This window comes from Trichosurus vulpecula, chromosome 1 (assembly GCF_011100635.1).
Source record: "Trichosurus vulpecula isolate mTriVul1 chromosome 1, mTriVul1.pri, whole genome shotgun sequence".
Taxonomy (NCBI): Eukaryota; Metazoa; Chordata; class Mammalia; order Diprotodontia; family Phalangeridae; genus Trichosurus; species Trichosurus vulpecula.
Window position 1 is genome coordinate 334,914,580 of NC_050573.1, and position 20,904 is coordinate 334,935,483.

Here is a 20,904-nt window from a genome sequence, read left to right on the forward strand (position 1 = left end):
TTGACTGAGTCCAAGTTTTACAGAACAAATCCTTTTATAAAGGGGATTTGTTCTGTGAAGTTTAGATTCAATCAAAGGGCTGCACTTGAAGACCTAGAGGGCTACATGCGGCCTTGAGGCCATAGATTCCCCACCCTTGCTAGGACATGCTAGTACAGGCTTAAGTCTCATCACAAAGAAGAAACCTCCCGTTCCGTCTTGTACAAATACAGTCTGCATTTTGCTTATCTTTTTAAATTTATTTTTTCTTTTTTGGCAGCCCTTGGTAGATCTGCAGAGTTACTTGGGTTGGACTCAACACAGCTAACTGATGCCTTGACACAGAGATCAATGATACTCAGGGGAGAAGAGATCTTAACACCTCTCAACATACAACAAGTAATTCTTAATTTTTCCCTAGGTCAATTTATGAAATAAAGGGAAGGCTGTGGATGCTCTCTAGAGAAGATAAATCAAACAGTTGGGGATGGGGTACCATAGTGGAAGGTGAAAGCCAACATGAGGGCACTAGGGACCTGAGATAAGGATATCAGAAAGTGGGGAAGATATCGAATACTAACTTTGTGCCCTTTCAAAATTTTGCCTAGAACTGATTCCGAGCCAAGGAAAAGGAAAAATAAAACATTTCCCTACACTTTGTTCTCTCCTTTACTATGTAACTTTCTTCTAAGACCCAATATTCAGGCTAGGACTGTTAGTGTTACATTCACTCAAACTAAAGTGGGCATTTTTGGGGACTGGCTTGAGAACCTAAAGATTAGGTTCTTATTGGAAAATAATTTCCAAGCTACAAAGTTACAAACTTTGAAGCATAACCCACTGGCAGATTTGAGAGTGGATCTATTGATTTGCTTAGATGGGGGTAGACTCATACCATGCCTGCTACATCTGGTGAAAAGGACAAACCATGAAATAGAACTAACAGTGTGCTTAATATGTCTGATCTGTCCCACAGGCAGCAGATAGCAGGGATTCCATGGCCATGGCACTTTATTCCCAGTGTTTTGCCTGGATTATTAAGAAAATTAACAGCAGAATCAAAGGCAAAGATGACTTCAAGTCGATTGGAATTCTAGACATATTTGGATTTGAAAATTTTGAGGTATGTTTAAGAAGATGGGTATTCAATAATTCTTCCATATGTAAGCCTATTGCTGTTAAATCCCTTATTTGAAGCTCAGAATGGATTTCTGAAGCTGACTGTGGATTTTTTATTTTTTTTCTCTTCTTGACTTGCCTTTTATGAATGGGAAACTTGAAGATATTTATTGTCCAATACTTCTTCTTTCCTCTTAGGTTAACCATTTTGAGCAGTTCAGTATAAACTATGCAAATGAAAAGCTTCAGGAGTATTTCAATAAGCACATTTTTTCTTTGGAACAACTGGAATATAGCAGGTAATCATGGTTTCAAAGTACCATTTCCAAAGTGAGCAAAGAAAAATTGAGAATTTTAAAGTTATATTTGAAATTAAAATGTTACCTTCTGCTTTTATTATAGAGAAGGACTAGTGTGGGAAGATATTGACTGGATAGACAACGGAGAATGTCTAGATCTGATTGAGAAGGTAATCCCTTGTTGGAGAATGTGTTTAAAGTCCCCAGGGTGCTCAGCTGTGTTAGTTTGTGCTTATGAGAACAAAATAGCTTGTACTAACTTGCACTTGAAAAGTGTGAAAGAAGCCAGAATGGTCTATTGTATTCTAATTAGAGTTGTCTTCCAGCTTTGACAGTTCTGTGATTCTGTGATCATAGTAGCATTTCCTACCTTCCACTTTGATTTTAATTTCACCAGAATCTTAAGTTTTTATATAAATACAAATGTATATGTAAATGTATACATGTATGTTTGCATATATACATACATATAGAATATATGTGTATATTTTTGAACCAGATATGGTTGGTTATGCTTTTCTAAAATTTAGATTATAACTTGATATCTGAAATTTTTACCTATGGCAGTAACTGTGCTATGCAGCCAAAAAAAAAATCTAAAATTCCAGTTACTGAAAATAAATGCATATCTTTTTATGGAAATGAAGAATCTATGAGGGTGTGGGGAGAGGTAATGTGGGTAATGCAGAGCCCTGACCTATCTGTGACCTAAAGAAAAATCCTAAGGTTGTCTGAGGCACATGGAAGTTAAAGTGATTTGCCCAGGATTAGTTAGACAGCTTGTACGTTGCAGAGGAAGTATTTAAGCCAAGGTCTTCCTGATTCCATGCCCAGTGTTATACGTGTCCCACCAAACCTCCTTTTTCATTTGATTTTTAAAAAGCTATTATTGTTTTCAGTTGTGTCCAACTCTTTGTGACCCCATTTGGGATTTTCTTTGCAAAGATACTAGCGTGGTATACCATTTCCTTCTCCAACTCATTTCACAGATGAGGAAACTGAGGCAAACAGGATTCAGTGATGTGTTCACACAGTTAGTAAATGTCTGAGACCAGATTTAAACTCAGAAATAAGAGTTTTTCTGACTTAAGGCACAGCACTCAATCCACTGTACCATCTACCTGCACTAAAAAACAATTATAAAAAAACCACTAATAGGATCTAAATAATTTTTTCTGTCACAGTGTGGGGTTAAAAACTTTTTTTCATTCTTAGAAATAACTATTTTATGTACCTTGTTGTATAAGCGAGTGAGGGGTCAGAAAGGCAGCTCTGATTAAAGACCCAATAGGAAAACTGTCCTTCCCCTTTTATGTTTTAAAAACATTCTTGTTTTTTTCTCCCCTCTTTTAGAAACTTGGACTACTTGCCCTTATCAATGAAGAAAGTCATTTTCCTCAGGCCACAGATACCACCTTACTGGAGAAATTACATGCTCAGCATGCTGTATGTCAAAGACCATTCCAGATTCTTCTACCTCAAATAATGAACCTTTAGATTAAGTGTACACCTAATCTTTGAGAACGTTGATTATTTCCTTAGTGCCCACATTGTATCTGCTTTCCAAACCATAACACCTTTTTTGAACCATTCGCTAGAACAGATACTTTAAGCTGAGTTAAATTAACCGTAGACATCCTTCCTGTTTGATCCACTGCTGCACCGTGTTATCAGTATTTAGCGTGAGAGTAGCAAAGTGATTTACTAACCTTGTAAACTTTAGGACATGTACCAGGTTACAATATCAGCCCTTCTAATGGTGTGTATGGTGTCGAGGGTTTTGATGACATATGCCAGGTTGCTGAGTTCTCTGTTATTATATAGGTCCCACCTGTACTCTGTGTCTGGAGTTGCTCCCTCTCCGTCTCATACCATTGCATTTCTACATATCCTTTCAGTTCAGCCCAGCTCAAATATCAGTGAAGCCTTTCCTGGTTTCCCTTATAGAGAATGACCTCTCCCTCCTCAGACTTGAGATAGGACTTTGTTTATACTTCTTCTTAATACACTTAAGTATCTTTTGGTATTTACTTCTAGGTGTGTCCTGTCTCCTTACAAGACAGTAAACTCTGTGAAGTCAGAGACCAAGATTTATCTAAACTTTGTATTCCCCCTATTACTTTTTATAGTACTCTTTATAGAGTGAACACTAAAAATGCTTGTTGAATTATTCATTTTTTCTTTTTCTTTTTAATTTAGCATAACCACTTTTATGTGAAGCCACGAGTTGCTGTTAATAATTTTGGAGTAAAACACTATGCTGGAGAGGTAATATATTTTTAGGATTTCTTTTTCAATGTTTGAGAAGAGCCATAGTTTTGTCAATCTGGTTAGTTCCTCCGTTGACACAAATCGCAGCTTCTCCATGCTTTTGTAGACAATCCATGATTAGGCTGGGGGCCAAAGAAGAACTGAGCACTTAGTAGCTTACCTTCCTATAACGAACCTCTCTGAACTAGGCCAAAGTGAAGACGACAGAATGTTATTGTCATAGGACTTGTTCTCAAGCTTTGTCAGCTTTATGAGAGCTGCCGAGGCTTATAGTGTGCTGGCATAGAGCTTTGGAGAACCCAGGGTCACCTCCACTTTAGTACATCATCAAAGTAGGGTTTTAGTGGAAGATTTCCAAAAGTCCCTGTAAAATTCCTCTTAATACCTTTTAGAGAAATACTTGTTTTTTCAAAGGAAGATAAACTCATTGAAATGTTTTCTTTTTACTGTTAAATTTTATCAAGTTTACTGAATCTCTCTCTCTCTCTCTCTCTCTCCTCTCTCTCTCTCTCTCTTCTCTTTCTCTCTTTCTCTTCTCCCCCACTTCCTCACCTTCCCCCAAATTCTATTTCCCTTTTTGTGGTGGGGGGCGGTTTAACAGGTGCAATATGATGTAAGGGGAATTTTGGAGAAGAACAGAGATACATTCCGAGATGACCTTCTCAACTTGCTAAGGGAAAGCCGGTATGTAACACCACTCACTGAGAAGTAATTGGCCAACAAATGCAGATGTGATTGCTACTGAATTATACTATGTATATTTTTCATATAGTAGTATTTAAAGTATTACTATTCTTCTAGAACATTCTGTAATAGCCTGACCTTGGTAATATTTTTATGTTAAACATGTAACATAAATATCTTAGTGGTTTAGCTTAAGTCATTGAATCCTCAATTCTCTTTCCTATTATCTCAAGCATGGTCAGGAAATTCTCAGAAACAACTTTGAAACCAAATTTATTTTATTTCACTTAAAAAAATTGCCACTTAGGAATGGCTAGTACAAAGTAGTACTACAAAGTCAAAGGGAAACCTTAAAAATTGGTCACTCACTGATTAAAATTAGTATTTAATGTTACTAAGGGCAGTTAAGTGGTGCAGTGGTTAAAGCACTGGGCCTGGAGTCACAAAGATCTGAATTCAAACCGTACCTCAGATACTTATTAACTCTGTGATCCTGGGCAAGTCACTTAACCCTGTTTGCCTCAGTTTCCTCATCTGTAAAATTAGGTAGAGCAGGCCTTTGTTTGTACTTGAATCAGTGGTCCTCATTTGACAGCTAAATGCCCACCTCTCTGCCTTTGAAAGACACAGCTCCATAGTGAGGCTATCCCACCTTAACATTTTCATAGCCCATAGATTTGAAGTTTTATTTCTAGTGTGAAAATTATTTGATGTGGAATCCACAGTTTCTTTTCTTCATCCTTATTCCTCATGAATAAACAAATGTTTTTATTTTGTTTATAAAAGAAATTAATTTGTTTACTATAACGGAAAAGCGTAAAGAAGTTGCTTGATTTTAATAATGAAAAAACTCGAATTATAATCAGTAGCTTAGTTTAAAAAACTTGTTAGGAAACCAAATACATTTTGTTCAGTCATTTCAGTTGCGTCCAGCTTCTCATGATCCATTGGGGTTTTCTTTGCAGAGATACTGGAGTGGTTTCCCATTTCTTCTCCAGCTCATTTTACAGATGAGGAACTAAGGCAAACAGGTTAAGTGACTTGCTGAGAGTAACACAGCTAATATGTGTCTGAGGCTGGATTTGATCTCAGGAAGATGAGTCTTCCTGACTCCAAGCTTAACCCTCTTATCTACTGTGCCACCTAGCTGTTATAAGTAGTGGACAGCGTCACAAGATGGTTGTTATCTTTCTGGGTTCACATTGGGTCAAAGGTCTAGTCCTCCAATTTCTAGACTCTGGAGGTTTTTTTTTTTTCAGATTATCTTCAGTAAATAGTAAAATAAACACATCCTATATGCAAGACACTGAGGATTTTTCTTTGCCTTGTAAAAAATTCCCATTGAGAAAAGCCCCTTTATCAATGCAAATCTGATGCTGTTCTGCAACTACTTCTCTTGGGGAGTTGCCTGGGTCAGTGAAAGGTTAAGGGACATGGCCAGAACCACACAGCCCCATATGTAGGTAAAATACCTGACTTTAACAATCAGGTATTATTGACTCTGGAGTTGTGCTTTCTTCCATAACTGAGCACCATAGGAAGATAAAATCAGATAGTCCTTGCTTATACTCTACTAGGAAATACAATGTTCACAGAATTAAACAAATACAAAGTTTATGCAAAGTAGTATCTGGCTCACATTCTCTCTCCCATATTATTTTCCTGATGAAACATAGACCCACTTGGGGCAAGTGATTTACCAGGGACATATGGCTAGTAAATATCAAAGCTGAGATTCAGTTATTTTGCCTCTAATTCTTTACCTACAAATGGAGGCACAATCTTTTTTTAGACTTAGAGGGAGCATAGATTTATAGTTGAAAGGAACATCAGAAGCCATTTCATTTAACCCTTTCAATTGTAAGGATGAGTCAACTGAGGCCAGTGGAGTTGTGAAATTTGTCCAAGTTTTCAGAAGTACTAAGTATCATCTCAGCACAGATGAACTATATCATGATTCCCATGGCTAACCTGTTCTTGATAATAAGCTTTCAGCCTTTGAAAGTAGTGTTAACTTAGACTACAGTAAATAACTTTGAGTTATCAGATTGAAAAAAGGGCTGTAATCATAGGAAGATGAAGCATAATAATTTTATGATTACTTCTGTGAAGGCTTTGTTGTTTCTCTTTTAGACTTGATTTCATCTATGATCTATTTGAACATGTTTCAAGCCGAAATAACCAGGAAACCTTGAAATGTGGAAGTAAACACAAGAGGCCTACTGTCAGCTCACAGTTCAAGGTTAGTTTAAGGTGTCTTTGGTGTCTTATCGTTTAATGTCACTTTAAAAATTGAAAATGGTACTTGGTACGCATCAGGAAGTGTTAGAAATTTTTTTTAAATTTTCTTTAATTTTAAACCAAAATGATTTGTAGAAATAAAATCCTTTTATTTTTTACAAAAAAAAAATGCATAGCTGCTTTAGTTGTGGTCAGAGTGGTATTCTCAAATTGTGCTGTTTATTAAAGTACTTCATTTGAGCATGGGGTAGGTTTATCTCCTTTTCCTTTATGTGTTTAAAATGTTCTGATGAAAAAAAGATTTTCAAGATTGAATATTAAAGAAAATTTTAATTCAGTAGGCATTAATTAATTTTCCACTATGTGCCAGATGCAAAAGTCATATCCAGGTGCATAAGATATGAACCCTGCTGCCAGGGAACTTCCAATCAATATGCAGGACAAGTACACAAATAACACTAACCCAGCAGAGAATGAGGTACATGCAAAGGAGAGGTTTAGGCAAACTGCTGTGAAATTTGAGAAGGAAGAAATCTCTTTCTTGTTGGAAAGATATTAGTGTAAGCTTTAGGGAAGAGCTGGACTGCATGCGATCTGGATGGAGCACAGGGACTTCAGTGGACAGAGATGTGGGGTCATTTTTTCTAGGGGGCGGGGGGGATGTGTGCAAAAGGAATAATTGCTCTTGTCATCTCTCTGTATTTTTGTTTTTGTCATGAAAGCCAGGATAGGGAAGGGGAGCAAGAGAACAGGGATCAAAGAATTGGCAGGAAAATGGAATATGCGAAGGGGATAGGTAAATTGAAGCCAAGGTTTTATGGGTAAATCAAAGTTGAAGAAGAACTTAAAATGGCAGTGGGAGTCCCTGGAAGTTTTTGATTAAAAGGGTGAAGTATATGATCATAATAGTGCATCAAGAAAATTGCTTGAACAGCAGTAATTAGAGTAGGGAAAGACTAGAGGCAGAGAACTAATTTAGGAAGCTATTATTATAATCTATGTGAGAAGAAGTGAGGGCATGAACTATGACAGCTTCCACAGACATTGAAAGGAAGGGGATTGACGCCCGATGCTCTGCAAAGGTAGGATCAATAGGATTTAGTCATTTGGATGTATGGGATAAGGGGAAAGTTAGAAGGTAATAGAACCCTGTGAGCCAAGTAGCCTGGAAGGATGGTGTTAACAGGACATCAGGAGGTTAGTGAGGAGAAGCAAATTTAGGGGAGAAAGTGATGGGTTCAGTTTTTGATATTTTGAATTTGAGTTTTCAACTGTCTCTTGGCAATAGGCTACTTGGAGCTCTGTGGAGAGGGTGGGTGGTTGAGCAGGGAGGATTGGTTAAAGAGGCTGGAGGAGAGCAATAATAGTGTATATATAATATATATGCATATTTATGTGTTATAATATATAATAGCAGTACTGGAGTGTTGTGGTGCCAGAGAAAGGGAAGAAGGTATCATAAACAGTGGGATGTTCCATGGTGTCAGATATCATAGAAAGGCCAAGAAGGATGAAGGTGAGGAGAGGGAAAGTCCATTCCTAAGGCTGTTAGTGACTTTGGAAGAGAATTTTTAGTAGTCTAATAAGCATTTATTAAGTATCTACCACGTGCCAGGCACAATGCTAATCAAATTCTGGGAACTCAAAGAACCACGACCCCACCCCAACCCCCCAAAATTCCTTGCTCTCAAGGAAATCATAGTTGAGGACAGTAGAGTCCTGGGAATAAATGTCAGACTTCAAAGGATAAAGGAATGAGTTGGAAGGTGAGGCAGTGGAGGCAGCAGGTATTGGCTACTTTTTCTAGGATATTCAAAGTAAAGGGGAGGGGAACAGAGGACAGCCCCTGAAGGCAGCACCAAGAGCCATGGGCAGAAGTGGGTGGCAAATTTATGTTTTCTGAAGAAGGGGAAACTTCCAAATAAACAGAGCTCTGTAAGAGTGAATGAGCAACCTTAGGAAGATGTGGATTGTCCCTCTCTAGAGGCTGGATAGCTAGTTGTTTATGTTATAGAAGATAATTTACTCCTTTATTGACTAAACTCTCTGGCATCAGAATTCCCTCCCAATGGGAGATTCTATGATTCTCTCTTCCTAAAGTGACAGGGAAATTAAAAAAATAGAATAAAGACCACCTGCTCATGTCTACAGATGACAGACAGGAAGGAAGTTTATGAGAGAGATTGGTAGAGCAAAGTTGAAGTGAGATCACATAAATTAGTAGCTTAGTGTAGAGATAGTATATGGTTTCCTCAAGAAGCGTCTTATAGCTTGTAGTAGGGAAAAAAGCATGGTAGGATTTACCCAGGATGAAAGAGTTAATAAGGTAGAAATACAAAAAGTATTTTTCAAGGATTCAAGGATGGAGAAGAGAGGATGTTGTTAAAGTGGCCGACCACAGGGTCAAGGAGCAAAGTGATGGCCAGAAGAGTTTTAAGTGGGAGAATGGGGAGTGATGTTAAGGAACTTTGAAGATCATGACAGAACATCAGGTAGAGCAGGAATAACGGTGTTGGAGAAGTGGAAAGGCCTTAAGAAAGGGGAATGTCAGAGTTTGGGGTCTCAGAGGGAGCATAATTTTAAGCCGTCTTTATATCTTAGGTCTGGCGATTCTTGAGAGTTGCTAGAATGTCATGGAATGGAGTTCATTGTAGCTGATATCAGGAAGCTGTGAAGATGGGTATTAGAAAAGTTCTCAACCTCTGTATTGAGATTTCCATGGATAGTGGCATGGAAGGGGGTAAGGGGGAGGACTATGAGCCTACTGTCAAAAATCACAGAGAACTTTGGGAAAGTAATCGAGACTTTGATAGATGAAAGTGACAAGAATCGAGAGGAAGTGGCATGAACTTTATAAAAAAGGAGTTGTTCACGGCGGTGATAGGGCGAATGTTAGTGATGGTAGAAATGACAATGTTGAACATGGAAGTTAGGTAAATTTTTTTTAATGCAGCTTAATGGTGGAACAGCCTCATTGCCTTTTTTTTTTTTTTTTGCTGTCATTTTTTTGAGCTCATTTATACACCTGAAAATGGATTCTTCCACTGACACTCACTTTTTCTGTGACCTTGGGCAAACCATTTCACTTCCATGGGCTTCAGTTTTTTTATCTGAAAAAAGAAGGGAGGAAGACTAGATGACCTCTGCAGTCCCTTCTGGCTCTGCATCTGTGATCTTGTGGTATTTACCAATGGAGGATCTGCTGACTAACAAGGCTCTGCGGGGGGATATTAAAGGCTAGTTGTCCTCTCTTCTCAGAGAAATTAAATTTTAGTTAGAGACAGGAGATACACACAGAGTCTGGTGGTCAGTCAACAAACATTTATTAAGCATATTTTGAGTCCCAAATGAATGGCACAACTCCATAGGAATTCAGAAAAAGTAGAGGTATAACACTGGGCTGTGGTGGTCAGGGGAGGTTTCAAGCAAGAGGTAACGCTTGAGCTGACCTTCAAGAAGGAATGAATACTATTGATTAAGTAGTGAAAGGTAGGTTCTAGGCAGATGAAACAACAGGAACAAAAGCAGAGGCAGGAGGATGCTCAATGTATAAGGGACTGTGGGTTGTCTAGTCTGACTAAAGCCAAGGGTTTGTGTTGCAAAGTATTCTAATATAAAGCTGGAGAGAGAGGCCAGACCAATTTGTGAAGGCTAAGGAATTATAGGCTTTACACTGTAAACAGAATACCTATTTCCTGAAAATTAAAAGATCATTTGAAAAGGATGGTCACCCTCCTCCCAGCTTTTCCCTAAGTGGGAAGGGATGGCAATCCTTTCCCATTCAGTTTCCTCATAAGTAGAATAAGCAATCAGTTACATTTCTGATGAAAAATGCTAAAGGAGAAGACTTTGCTAGAATGGGGAAAAAATGTACTTTTTTTAAAAAATTAAGTTTTGCTTTTACTGTTCTCCTTTGTTTAAAAACAAAAGAAATGGATTAGTTTTGTATGTAGGTAGAATGATTATTTGGACTGGTAGCAGTAATAATATGCTTTTCTATAGTATGAGACTTCATATATGAGGCTTTCCCCATCTCCCAACATAAATAATAGTGTCTTACAGACTTCTTTTTACATTGGACTTAGACTTTGAAAATGAAAATACAAAAAAAAAAGTGGCTACTCTCTGTCAACTAAGATTGCTATTAGAAGTGCCTTGGGGTGCTTAGAAACTAAAAGGGTAAAATAATAGGAAACTAAAAGAGATTTTTTTTTTCCTTTTCAATAGGACTCTCTGCATTCCTTAATGGCCACATTGAGCACATCTAATCCTTTCTTTGTTCGATGTATCAAGCCAAACATGCAGAAGGTAAGATTTAAGGTACTCTCAGATCTAGATGACTTATTATAGTATTTGGCTTCTTGGAACAAGAGTCTCTGAAGGGGGCGGGAGCGGGAGAGTGGATTCTCATTATTTTAGTTTCTGTCAGGTCACTTGGAACGTATTTGAACGTGTTATGTGCTAGTCATATACTCACACTGTTATTCAAATCTTAGGTAGAAACTTTCGTTTTAAAACTAGAAGCCAATCATATCTCCATTTCACTTTTTTGGAAAATGTCGTTACACTTCAGAGAAGTCTTTCATTTGTAATAAAATGAACCATTTTAAATGTTTTCAAATTTGTATTTAGCCTCAGGTTTGAAATAGGAGGTTCTCCCCTGGATTTGTACGTATTGTAGAAATGTTTTTTTTGTTCTTAAAGCAGACTTAAATCTGTGTTTTTATATATTACCTTCAGGCAGCTTCAATATTTGTCTGGACGTGATGATTTTAGTTGTCCAAAGTGCAAACAGCTGTTATATACTGAATGTGAGGGGATGAAAAGCAGAGGCTATCTAAAGAAAGGCAGTTTGTTACTAGCTTTGTCTGTTTTCTAGATCTTTTTCCAAAATTTCAAGCTAGATGCTTTTTGCAAATGGTCAGAGAGTTCTGTTTCAGTATTGATGGAAGTTAGTCTGATTTGGGAAAACTGACTTTTGGCAGTCCCGTTTTTATGGCTGGAAGAAATCTTCTCCAGTAAAATCCAGTTGGTTTTATGGGTTGAAAGAAAAGGTGGAGTCAGCTTTACTGCGCTCCTTGTATACTATAAAGAAATGTGTTAGCTTGAAAGAATATTATATTCAATTTGTTGACCCATAACTAAAAAATAACTGGGTAGAGTTTGACAAATGGATGGTAGCTAAAATGGGGAGAAAGTATTTAGTTTAAAAGAGAAAACATAATATTCCCAACTTTTTTGAGTTTTATGTGTAAGCAATAGGTGTCTTATTATATTCATATATGTGTAAAATGATTAATGTCCTTGGGTGTGTGTATGTGCGTGTGTGTGTCTGTGTGCTGTATTTGTGTTTGGTAACTTAAGCAGAGGAACCTCTCTACGTTACTTATAGGTTTGTTATTTTATTGAATCTAAGCTATCTGTAATTTTTTCAAGTCATACTTCTATATCCCCTTTTTAGTGTTTCTAGAATACATTATATAGGAAACATTGAGGTTTTCTGTAATTTTTTGGTATGTAAATAAATATTTATAAAGGCATCCGGCATTCTAAGGAGTTCTTACACATAGGCAGCAAAGCCAGTGTTCTTTGTGGTGATAAAATGTTTCCATGTAACTTTCCATCCCTTATTAAAATGAAGCTTTGATCGTAGGCAAGGTCTACAGATCCCGTTGCCCAACCATGCTGAATTTTCCAAGTATCTAACAAATTCCTTTTTAAAAAATTATTTTTTAAAATACATCATTTTTTATTTTTTTCCCCAATTACATGTTAAAACATTTTTTTAACTTGTTTCTTTTAAAGTTTTGAGTTCCAAACTCTATCCTTCTTTCTCTTCTCCCTCTCTGAAACAATAAGCATTCAAATGTAGGTTATACATGTGCAGTCATGTAAAACATTTCCGTATTGGTCAAACAGATGCCTTTTTTGAAAATTAACATCAGACCTTGCTTAGGATATTTCACATCACTTGACACTGGCTCATGAGATACTGCTGTTCCAGTTGGGGTTTTCACATAACCTCAAGATACACCGACCGTATATATTCTCTTGGAGCCTAACCACAATCCATGATGAAATGAAGCTTTTTGTCTACAACCTTTAGTAATCCCCTGAAGTAGAATAATTTATGCCAGATAGTTCTGCTTGTATTCTTCACTTTGGAGCCATTAACTTTGAAAAACTAACTCCTTAGCATTCTGTCGTGAATATTAACTCATCAAAAGACCGAATACGTGTCCAGATGGATAGAGCACTGGCCTTGGAGTCAGGAAGACCAGAGTTCAAATCCAGCCAGATACTTACTATCTGTGCGATCCTGGTCATGTTTCTTAACTCTTCTTTTCCTCAGTTTCCTCATCTGTAAAATGGGGGGTGGCAATAGTTCCCACCTCCCAGGGCTGTTGTGAGGCTCAAATAAGATAATAATTGTGGAATGCGTAGTGCAATGCCTGGCATATATAGTAAGCAATAGTTTTCTTTATGTAAGAAGACCTTTCTTCATACCTCTACATAAAGCAACTTTTTATGTAATGCAAATTTGCCCGTGGAAGTGGGGAAGGGAGGGAGGTGGCCGAAAGGGAGCCATATGCCTGTGGAGGGAGGGGGCTGGCACAAGGTTCAAGGACGTGTGGGTGTGGGGGACAGAGAAGCGAGAGCAGGAGAAAGAATGGGGGTGGAGGGACAGGTGGAGGAGCAGATAAGTAGGGACCAGACACAGAAAGGAGAAGACAGGTGACATGTGAGGGTTGGGGACAGACAACAAGCGACCTGAGCTTGGATTGATAAAAGGGGTGGACACACTGGTCAGTGTATGGGCAGAACAGGCAAAGGTCTCTTCCCCTGGCATGAGAAGTCTCACACCAAGTCCACATTCTGGTGCTGGTGGTAGCGGTGGCTGTCTCTCCTGTGTGACTTGTAAGTTCTTCTGCTTAAATAAAGTTGAATTTACATAAAGCAAGAACTGTATATGTAAACGTTAGCTATTATTATTATTACTAAGCAGTCAGTATTTTTCTTTTGTTTAATAATTAGAACATTTATCTTTTACAGTCTCTTTTGGTTCCTATAATTGGGGTCAACTGTTAATGACTCAACTTCCAGCAGAACCATTGGTGACTTAGCACAGTTCCTAATATTAGATAAAATGCCAGATTTGAAAATATTCAAATCATGGTACTAAACTTCCTTCATACATTTTTAAGCCCCAGTAACCTTTAAAATATTTTTTAATATTTTATTACGGGTGATGCAACTAGTACTTTTGAAGGCTTTGGAATTTGTTAAAAGTATTTCTATCTCTGAGAGGTAAAAGACAGTGACCTTTTTCACTTTTAGCTTATTTTTCCGTGCTTGTTTTCTATTTGACCAATAATTGCTGCTGTTTTGCAATTTCTTAAAAAAAATGAGCAAATGTATCCAGGATTATTCCATAAGTTTTCCAATAATTATTTCCCAGTAATTATTCCATAATGTTTTGGTTTTCATTAGCTCATGTGTTCCTCATCTATTGTAGTCAGTAATTAATTCCGTGGAGAAAAGCAGATAGTGGAAGAATTTATAAAATAATCTTGGTGCTTTTTAAGACACTCACAAAATACAAAGTACAAACACAGATTACAGTTTGCGTTAAGAAGTGTATGTTAACAGTCTGTAAAGTCCAGTATTTGACTGTAATTTTGAGTATCAAGAGAGTAAAAATCAGGAAATAATTTATGACTCCTCATTCTTCATTTACTTACAATGTAAAAAAAAAAATTTGAACATCATTGTAGTGAATTATAAATTGCATATCAGTTCCCCATTTGGGTCACTTTGAACCAATCAGTAGGTATTTATTAAACACTTACTAGTGCCAGGCACTATGCTAAGCATTGTGGATACAAAGAAGAAGCAAAAAACAATCTCTGCATTTAAAGAACTCTCAGGAGTTTTCCTTTATAAAGAAACATTTCAGCATTTATCTTCATTTGAAAGATAAAACTTTAAAGGGAAAAAATGTCATCAGTGGTCATGTTTCCAAAGCTACTTGATGCCGAGCTGTGTAATTATTATTATGTCCAATTCTTGAAGTCACGCTTTAGAAAACACGACAGTAAATCGGAAGAGCGATTGTAGGCGCATTACCAGAATGGGAACCTCAAATCTTTCCATACAAGGACTAGTTTAAAGAAATGAAGGTGTTTAAAGTAGAGAAGATTTAGCTGCCACATACTGCTAAATAGTTCTGCCCCTTGTGACCTTAAGCTTTAGTTCCATAATTTGTCTGGTCTTCAGTTTCCCTATCTGTGAACAAGGGCACTGGACTAGATGGTTTCTGAGGACCTTTTCAGCTCAGAATCTGTGATCATATAAAGTATTTCAGGGGATTTCACATAGAAGAGGATCCACCATACTCCTGCTTAACCCCGAAAGGTAGAATGAGAAGCACTGTTTGGGAGAGAGGCAGATTTCAGCTTGACATGAGGAAAATCTACCTAACAAATTAGAGCAGTCCAAATTGAAATGTATTCCTTGATGTGGGAAAGAAGCAGAATGGGAGAGAGTTCTTCCTTATTAGAAGTTTTCAAATAAAGAACGAAGGACCACTCATCAGGAACGTTGTAGAAAGGCTTTTTCTCAATGTAAGGGTTGAACTAGATCATTGTTTCCTGACTTTTGTGTCTGTCATGGTTCCTACTTTGGGATTCTGTAAAAACCCATGGACCCTCTTCTTAGAATGATGTTTTTAAATAAAAAAATAAAATTCTTCAGATTTCAAAAGAAACCGAGGTTAGAGATGAGAAAAATGCAAATGTTTTTTCCAAGTTCATAGACCCTCTGAAATCTAGAGATCCATGGACCCCAGGTTAAGAATTCTTATTGCTGAGCTCCCTTCCAGCTCTGGGATTCTGTGAAGAATGTATATTTGTTGAATGTGGAGAGAAGAGAATGGCAGCACCACCTTCTCAGATTCCCCCAGAATCAACAGATTTGAAAAGTGTCAAAGCACGTGCAAAGTTATGCTCATAGGTAAATGTTGGAAAGTGTTCCAGCTCATTGGGAAGAGTAACCAAATCCAGAGTGTCCTGGGGGAGATTGTGTGTGTGTGTGTGTGTGTGTGAGTGTGTGTGTGTGTGTACACACACACATATGAAAATATATATATATATATACACACACACACACACACACGTACATATACACATACGGAGAGAGAGATTTATACATGGGAAGATGAGCTTGCCTTTCTCAAGGTTTACTTGGGTATTGATAAAGAGAAGAGAAAGCCTGAAGAAAGACGGTTTTGCTTTGGTTTTGGAAGGAGGGTTTGGTCTGTTATTTGAAGGTATTTGTTTCTTGGTGTAAAGAGAGAACATCTTCGAAATGGCAGTGTTTCTTCCCTACGCAGCCATGGAATTGTTTTTTTTCTTTTATATAGGATGCTTTCCCACTGTTGACCAGTAGAGTGTCCTTTCTAAGCCCATGTTAGGATTTCTTCCTGGCTCTTAGGTTATGAAGGCTATTTTTAAAACTTTCCTCATCATGGCTACTACATTAAGTTTTTTGCCATAATGGATTAGCTCTCCTAACCTGTCTTTCTTCCTTCTAATCTTTAAACATAATGTTTCCAGATTAATTTTCCTCCTGACACAGATCTGATCATGTTATTCTATTGTTCAAAATCTTTCATTGACTTCCTGTTTCTTAACATAAAGTTCAAGCGCCTTAGCCTGGCATTCAGGGATTTAATCACCAAGCATCATCCTACTTTTCCTGTTCTATCTCCCTCTATGGCTATAGGCCGGCCAAACTGGCCTGGACTACTTGTCACGTGGTACACATCCCATCCTATCCTACCTGTATACCTCCACCTAGTCTTCCATCTTAACTTGCTGAAATCCTTTCTCTCCTTAGCCCCAGTGCTTTCTCTTCCATAAATCCTTCCCTGATTTCTGGTTAGTCATAAACCTTAATGACCCATCCCTTTCCTGTACCCTCATCCCCTAATACTTTCTCCTCACTTGATTTATGCCTCTCTCATGCACTTAGTGTTCATCATAATGATTTGTGTACCTATTCTGTTCTCTTGCTAGGTAGGTGGTGGTAAAATCAATGAAGGTAGGGACTATGTCTCATTTTGTTTTTGTATTACTCCCCAATGCCCCATACTGTAGGTAAGTACTTTAAAAAATGTTGAAGTTTGAAATATAAAGATTTCTCTAGAATGTGATGAGAAATAAAGGACAAGGCCTCACTTATTGTTGCTCTTTGATGACTTGGGAATAAAAAATGTGATTATTTTGCCTTTTAATTTAAAATTTGGCATATGCTACATTAATAGCTAAGAACAATCTACCATATATAATAAGCCATGGGAGATTTATCCTTCAAAACATTCTTTAACCTCATTAGAACAGTTCCCTAAGGAAAGTCAGGCACTATTCAGTCTTTTCTCACAAAATATCTAAGCAAAGAGTTTTGGACAGAAAGGGCTCTCATTAACATTCCTCAGCCAAATCCCCTAAGGGGTTTATAAGATGGAATTAAAGAAGGGAACATACAGGTGACTATCACAAAATCTCGATAAGCATGAGAACTAGTCTCCCAGAGTTTCCAGAACATCTAATTTTATGTTGTATCAGAGTTCTCTTCTCTCCCTAGGGAAACAGTGCAACTATTGCCATTTACTGTTGAATTATACCTACCTTTCGAAAGATGAATTTGCATTGTCAGGAGGGTTGCTGGCTTGACTGCTGATGTTTTTCACTATACTTCACTCTGATTTTGTATCAGGGTCATTATATGATAAAGAAAAAAATTAGATTCTAATCATACATGAGCCACCTTTAAAAACAGGAACTCAAGAAAGCTATATTCTAGAAGGATTAATACACTTTTCAGAAAAATGTAATTGGAGCATGTGACCCAGTATCTTTTGGTAGTTAGGGTGTAGTAAAAGATTTGGTTGTTTGGTTTTATTTTCTTACCCACTGGTACTTATTTTTGCTTCTTTAGGCTGCTGAGCATTCTTCTACAATGGTAGAGGTATTATTTAATCTTCAAGTTTGTGATACAGAATTAAATAGACTATACTTTGTCCTCACCAGAAAAATTAAACATTGTTGACAAACATCTTTCTATGTTTGAATGTAGCAAAATAAATAAGAAGCAAATGTCCCTCCTATATGTCCTTTCCATCCAACAGATCCTCTCAGGCATTATCAGCATACTCAGTGAGCCAAGTATAAGTTTATGATATGAATCAGACTGACTCATACTTTCACTTATTGGAGGGCTAGATAAAATGAAACTTAATACTTTAAAGGTCCTCTGAGGGTATCTCCTCTAGGGCTAAAAGCAGAAGAATGAGTGAATGGGTTCTTCTTGGAGAATTTCCTGATTCTGGTAGGACTGGCTATCTTCAAGAAAATATGAGCATCCCCAGACAGAAGACTGGCTGGCCTGAATGGCCAGCCTATTAAAATAAAAAGGTGTGGGGTGATGGCAGTGGCAAAATAGGGTTTCAAAATATTCAGCCAAAATCAATTATATTCACCATCTTGGTATCATCTACAACTTACATGCTGTTTTATAATCTATCACAACAGACACAACAGATCACAATATAGCACTAGGCCAAGAATTGTAATCACTGATGTTTCCTCAGCTCAGTCATGACTAATAAATTCATTTCTGAGCTCTTCCAGTCATTTAAATACCTTATCTAATAATTGTTTGACTGAGAACACCTCTTCCCCAGTTGATTGTTTCAGTATGTTTTGTAGAACCAAACAAAAAGCTCTGTCAAAGTTAAGAAAGGTTACTTCCTTTTTCATTTGTCAGGCTTGTTCCTCTAGGATGGCAGGTCATTCATTCTACTAACAGTGTTTACTTTCTTATTCATTTTTCATTATTTATTGTTATTTTATCATTTGCTATTTTAAAAATCAATTCCTGATGTTTGTTATCCAGGATGCAATTCCTTTAAAATTCATTGTGCTTTATGATTTTTTTTGGCAAGGATTTTCCAAATAGACAAGTTACTGTCAATGGTTTAACCTTTTGCTAATCTTTAGGTAACCTTTCAGTTACTTAATAAAAATGATAGCTTGCATTGTATGATAACTTCATTATTCTCATTAAAGGTCCTGTGGTTCAAATGCTCATTTGAAATCATCTAACCTATCTAGTGTCTTTGGGCTAGCACTAGATTCTTCCAATCAGCAGGCCACCTGTTTCTGTTCCCATTTCCCAAACAAAAGTAGAAATAAATCCCTGTCTTATAAAGTTGAGTTTTTTGAACTTAGATCTAAGACTTAACGTCTTTCCCCACTGAATTTTACTTAGGTCCAGCCCCATGCTGTAGTCTGTCTATATCTTTGTGTATCTTGACTGTCTCATACAATACTAGCTGTAGCTTCCAGGTTTGTGTCGCCTGCAGATTTTATGAGTATATACCATTTCTGCCTTTAAGTCATGCACAGATAACATTTATGGATCTTTGTATAACAAATATTTTATAATTTTTATATTATTTTAACATAAAATGTATTTATACACACATATGCATACATATGTGTGTACAAACACACATAACATTTTCCTTTCTGTTCCCATTTAGTAATCTCTAGACAGCTGTCACATCTAACATCTAAAATTCTATTCAAGGTCCTAATGTCTTTCTTGTTCTTAGATTTGTTCAGGCCTGAGAAGGGCCCTTTAAGTCCCCATCTATTATGATTGTGTTATTTTCCCCTGTAATTTAATTCACTTTCCCTTTTAAGCATTCAGTGGCTATATGTTAACTACTCATATTACTTGTCTATGGAGTTTGTAAACATGATATAGTTCCTCCACCTGTCTCTCTTAACCATATCATTTTTACTCTTCCCGTTTCTGAGTTCATCATTATTGCTCTGACTTTTTTTAGTTTTCCTAAAGCATAATAAAATCTTCTCTAGTTCCTCATTTTAACTCTGTCAATCTTTATATGATCAGGTGTGTTTCTCAAGCAGCATATAGTCAGATTCTGCTTTCTTATCCATCCTACTATCCAATTCTGTTTTATGACCGAGCTCCCAATTGACAATTGTGTAATAGCTGGGCATGTCATTCCATTGCTTCATTTTGTTTCCTGTTTGCCCTCTTTTCCGCCCTTTACCAAGAAGGTGGTGAAAGAGGAATGTGATCCATGCTATATTTTTAATTTAAGAAGTCTTGAATTGCCCAATCTTCCTATATTTATATTTTATGACTCTTGGACAATGAGCATCTGAAAGTTCACTTGTCCCTTTTCTCCCTATTAAAATATAAATACTTCATCATCGTTTAGCTCCTTTTAATTCTTCATAAATACTTCTAGATTTCTCTCTTAATTTCTGTGTTTTCATTTTACTGTTTCTACTTAGCAGTTTTTTTTTTTTCACCAAGACTTCGTGCAAGCCCTCTAATCTATTAAAGGTTCATTTTTACCCTGTAGGATTATGCCCAGCTTTGTAGGATAACTGTTCCTGGCTATAAGCCTTTGTCTTTTGTCCATTGTAAGATTTTATTCCAAGATTTTCTCTCTTCTATTATTGCAACATAGTCTTCTGTGATCTTTACTGTGGTTCATGTTCTTTAACTCTTTCTTTCTGGTTATTTGCATTATTTTTTATTTACTTTGGAACCTCTGATATTTTGATCTTCAGATACTTTTTATTGTCTCATGGAGTCATTGAGTTCTTGGGAGCCTGTTACTTAGGTAATATATTCCACTTTTCTTTTATAATTTTTTCCTTCCAATCTTTCCCTTCAGAGCTCTTGTTTCAATTATAATTTTATATTTAAAAGGTCTCTTGCTTCATTTCTTTCAGCCATACTTATTATCCTCATGGCCAAACCATTATATTCTTTGTGGCTTTACTGTTGGTTGTCGTGGCTAACATTTGTTTTGCTGTTGCTCTCTGTCTGACTTTCCCTCTTGAATTTCTTAATCCATAGTATTTATTCATTGTGAACGGTGGTTTGTTTTATTTCTCTTTACTCTTCTATTCCTTAGTGAAGTCCTTTCCCTGCAGTCACAAGCTTCAGGTTTGTTTAACAGAGTTTAGGCTGGATTTTTCTGGTGTCACCCTTGTCCTAGCCATTGCAGGTTTCTATACATCTTTTAGAGTCACTCGCTTCTTTTTACAGGGGAAATGGGGTTCGTTCGTCATTGTACTTTTTTCCGAGAGTCCTCTTCAGATCAGAGAGTGAATGAGAGAGCTAGGCTTCTCTGTGTTTCTTCCCACTGTCACCTTAACCAGAAGTTTGAGATTCTCTCACCATTCCATGGGTTGGTATTTCA

At 37.0% G+C, this 20,904-nt stretch overlaps 1 protein-coding gene across 1 annotated transcript in view; it reads left to right on the forward strand.

Moving 5' to 3' along the window:
• The window catches only part of MYO10 (myosin X), a 253,056-nt gene that overhangs the window by 157,695 nt on the left and 74,457 nt on the right, over nucleotides 1-20,904 (forward strand). Inside the window, exons 11-19 of the mRNA XM_036755560.1 lie at nucleotides 260-378; nucleotides 956-1,102; nucleotides 1,297-1,397; nucleotides 1,501-1,567; nucleotides 2,751-2,843; nucleotides 3,597-3,665; nucleotides 4,270-4,352; nucleotides 6,486-6,594; nucleotides 10,821-10,901. Of these exons, the coding sequence (XP_036611455.1) occupies nucleotides 260-378; nucleotides 956-1,102; nucleotides 1,297-1,397; nucleotides 1,501-1,567; nucleotides 2,751-2,843; nucleotides 3,597-3,665; nucleotides 4,270-4,352; nucleotides 6,486-6,594; nucleotides 10,821-10,901 (869 nt within the window). The remainder of the gene's footprint in view (nucleotides 1-259; nucleotides 379-955; nucleotides 1,103-1,296; nucleotides 1,398-1,500; nucleotides 1,568-2,750; nucleotides 2,844-3,596; nucleotides 3,666-4,269; nucleotides 4,353-6,485; nucleotides 6,595-10,820; nucleotides 10,902-20,904) is intronic.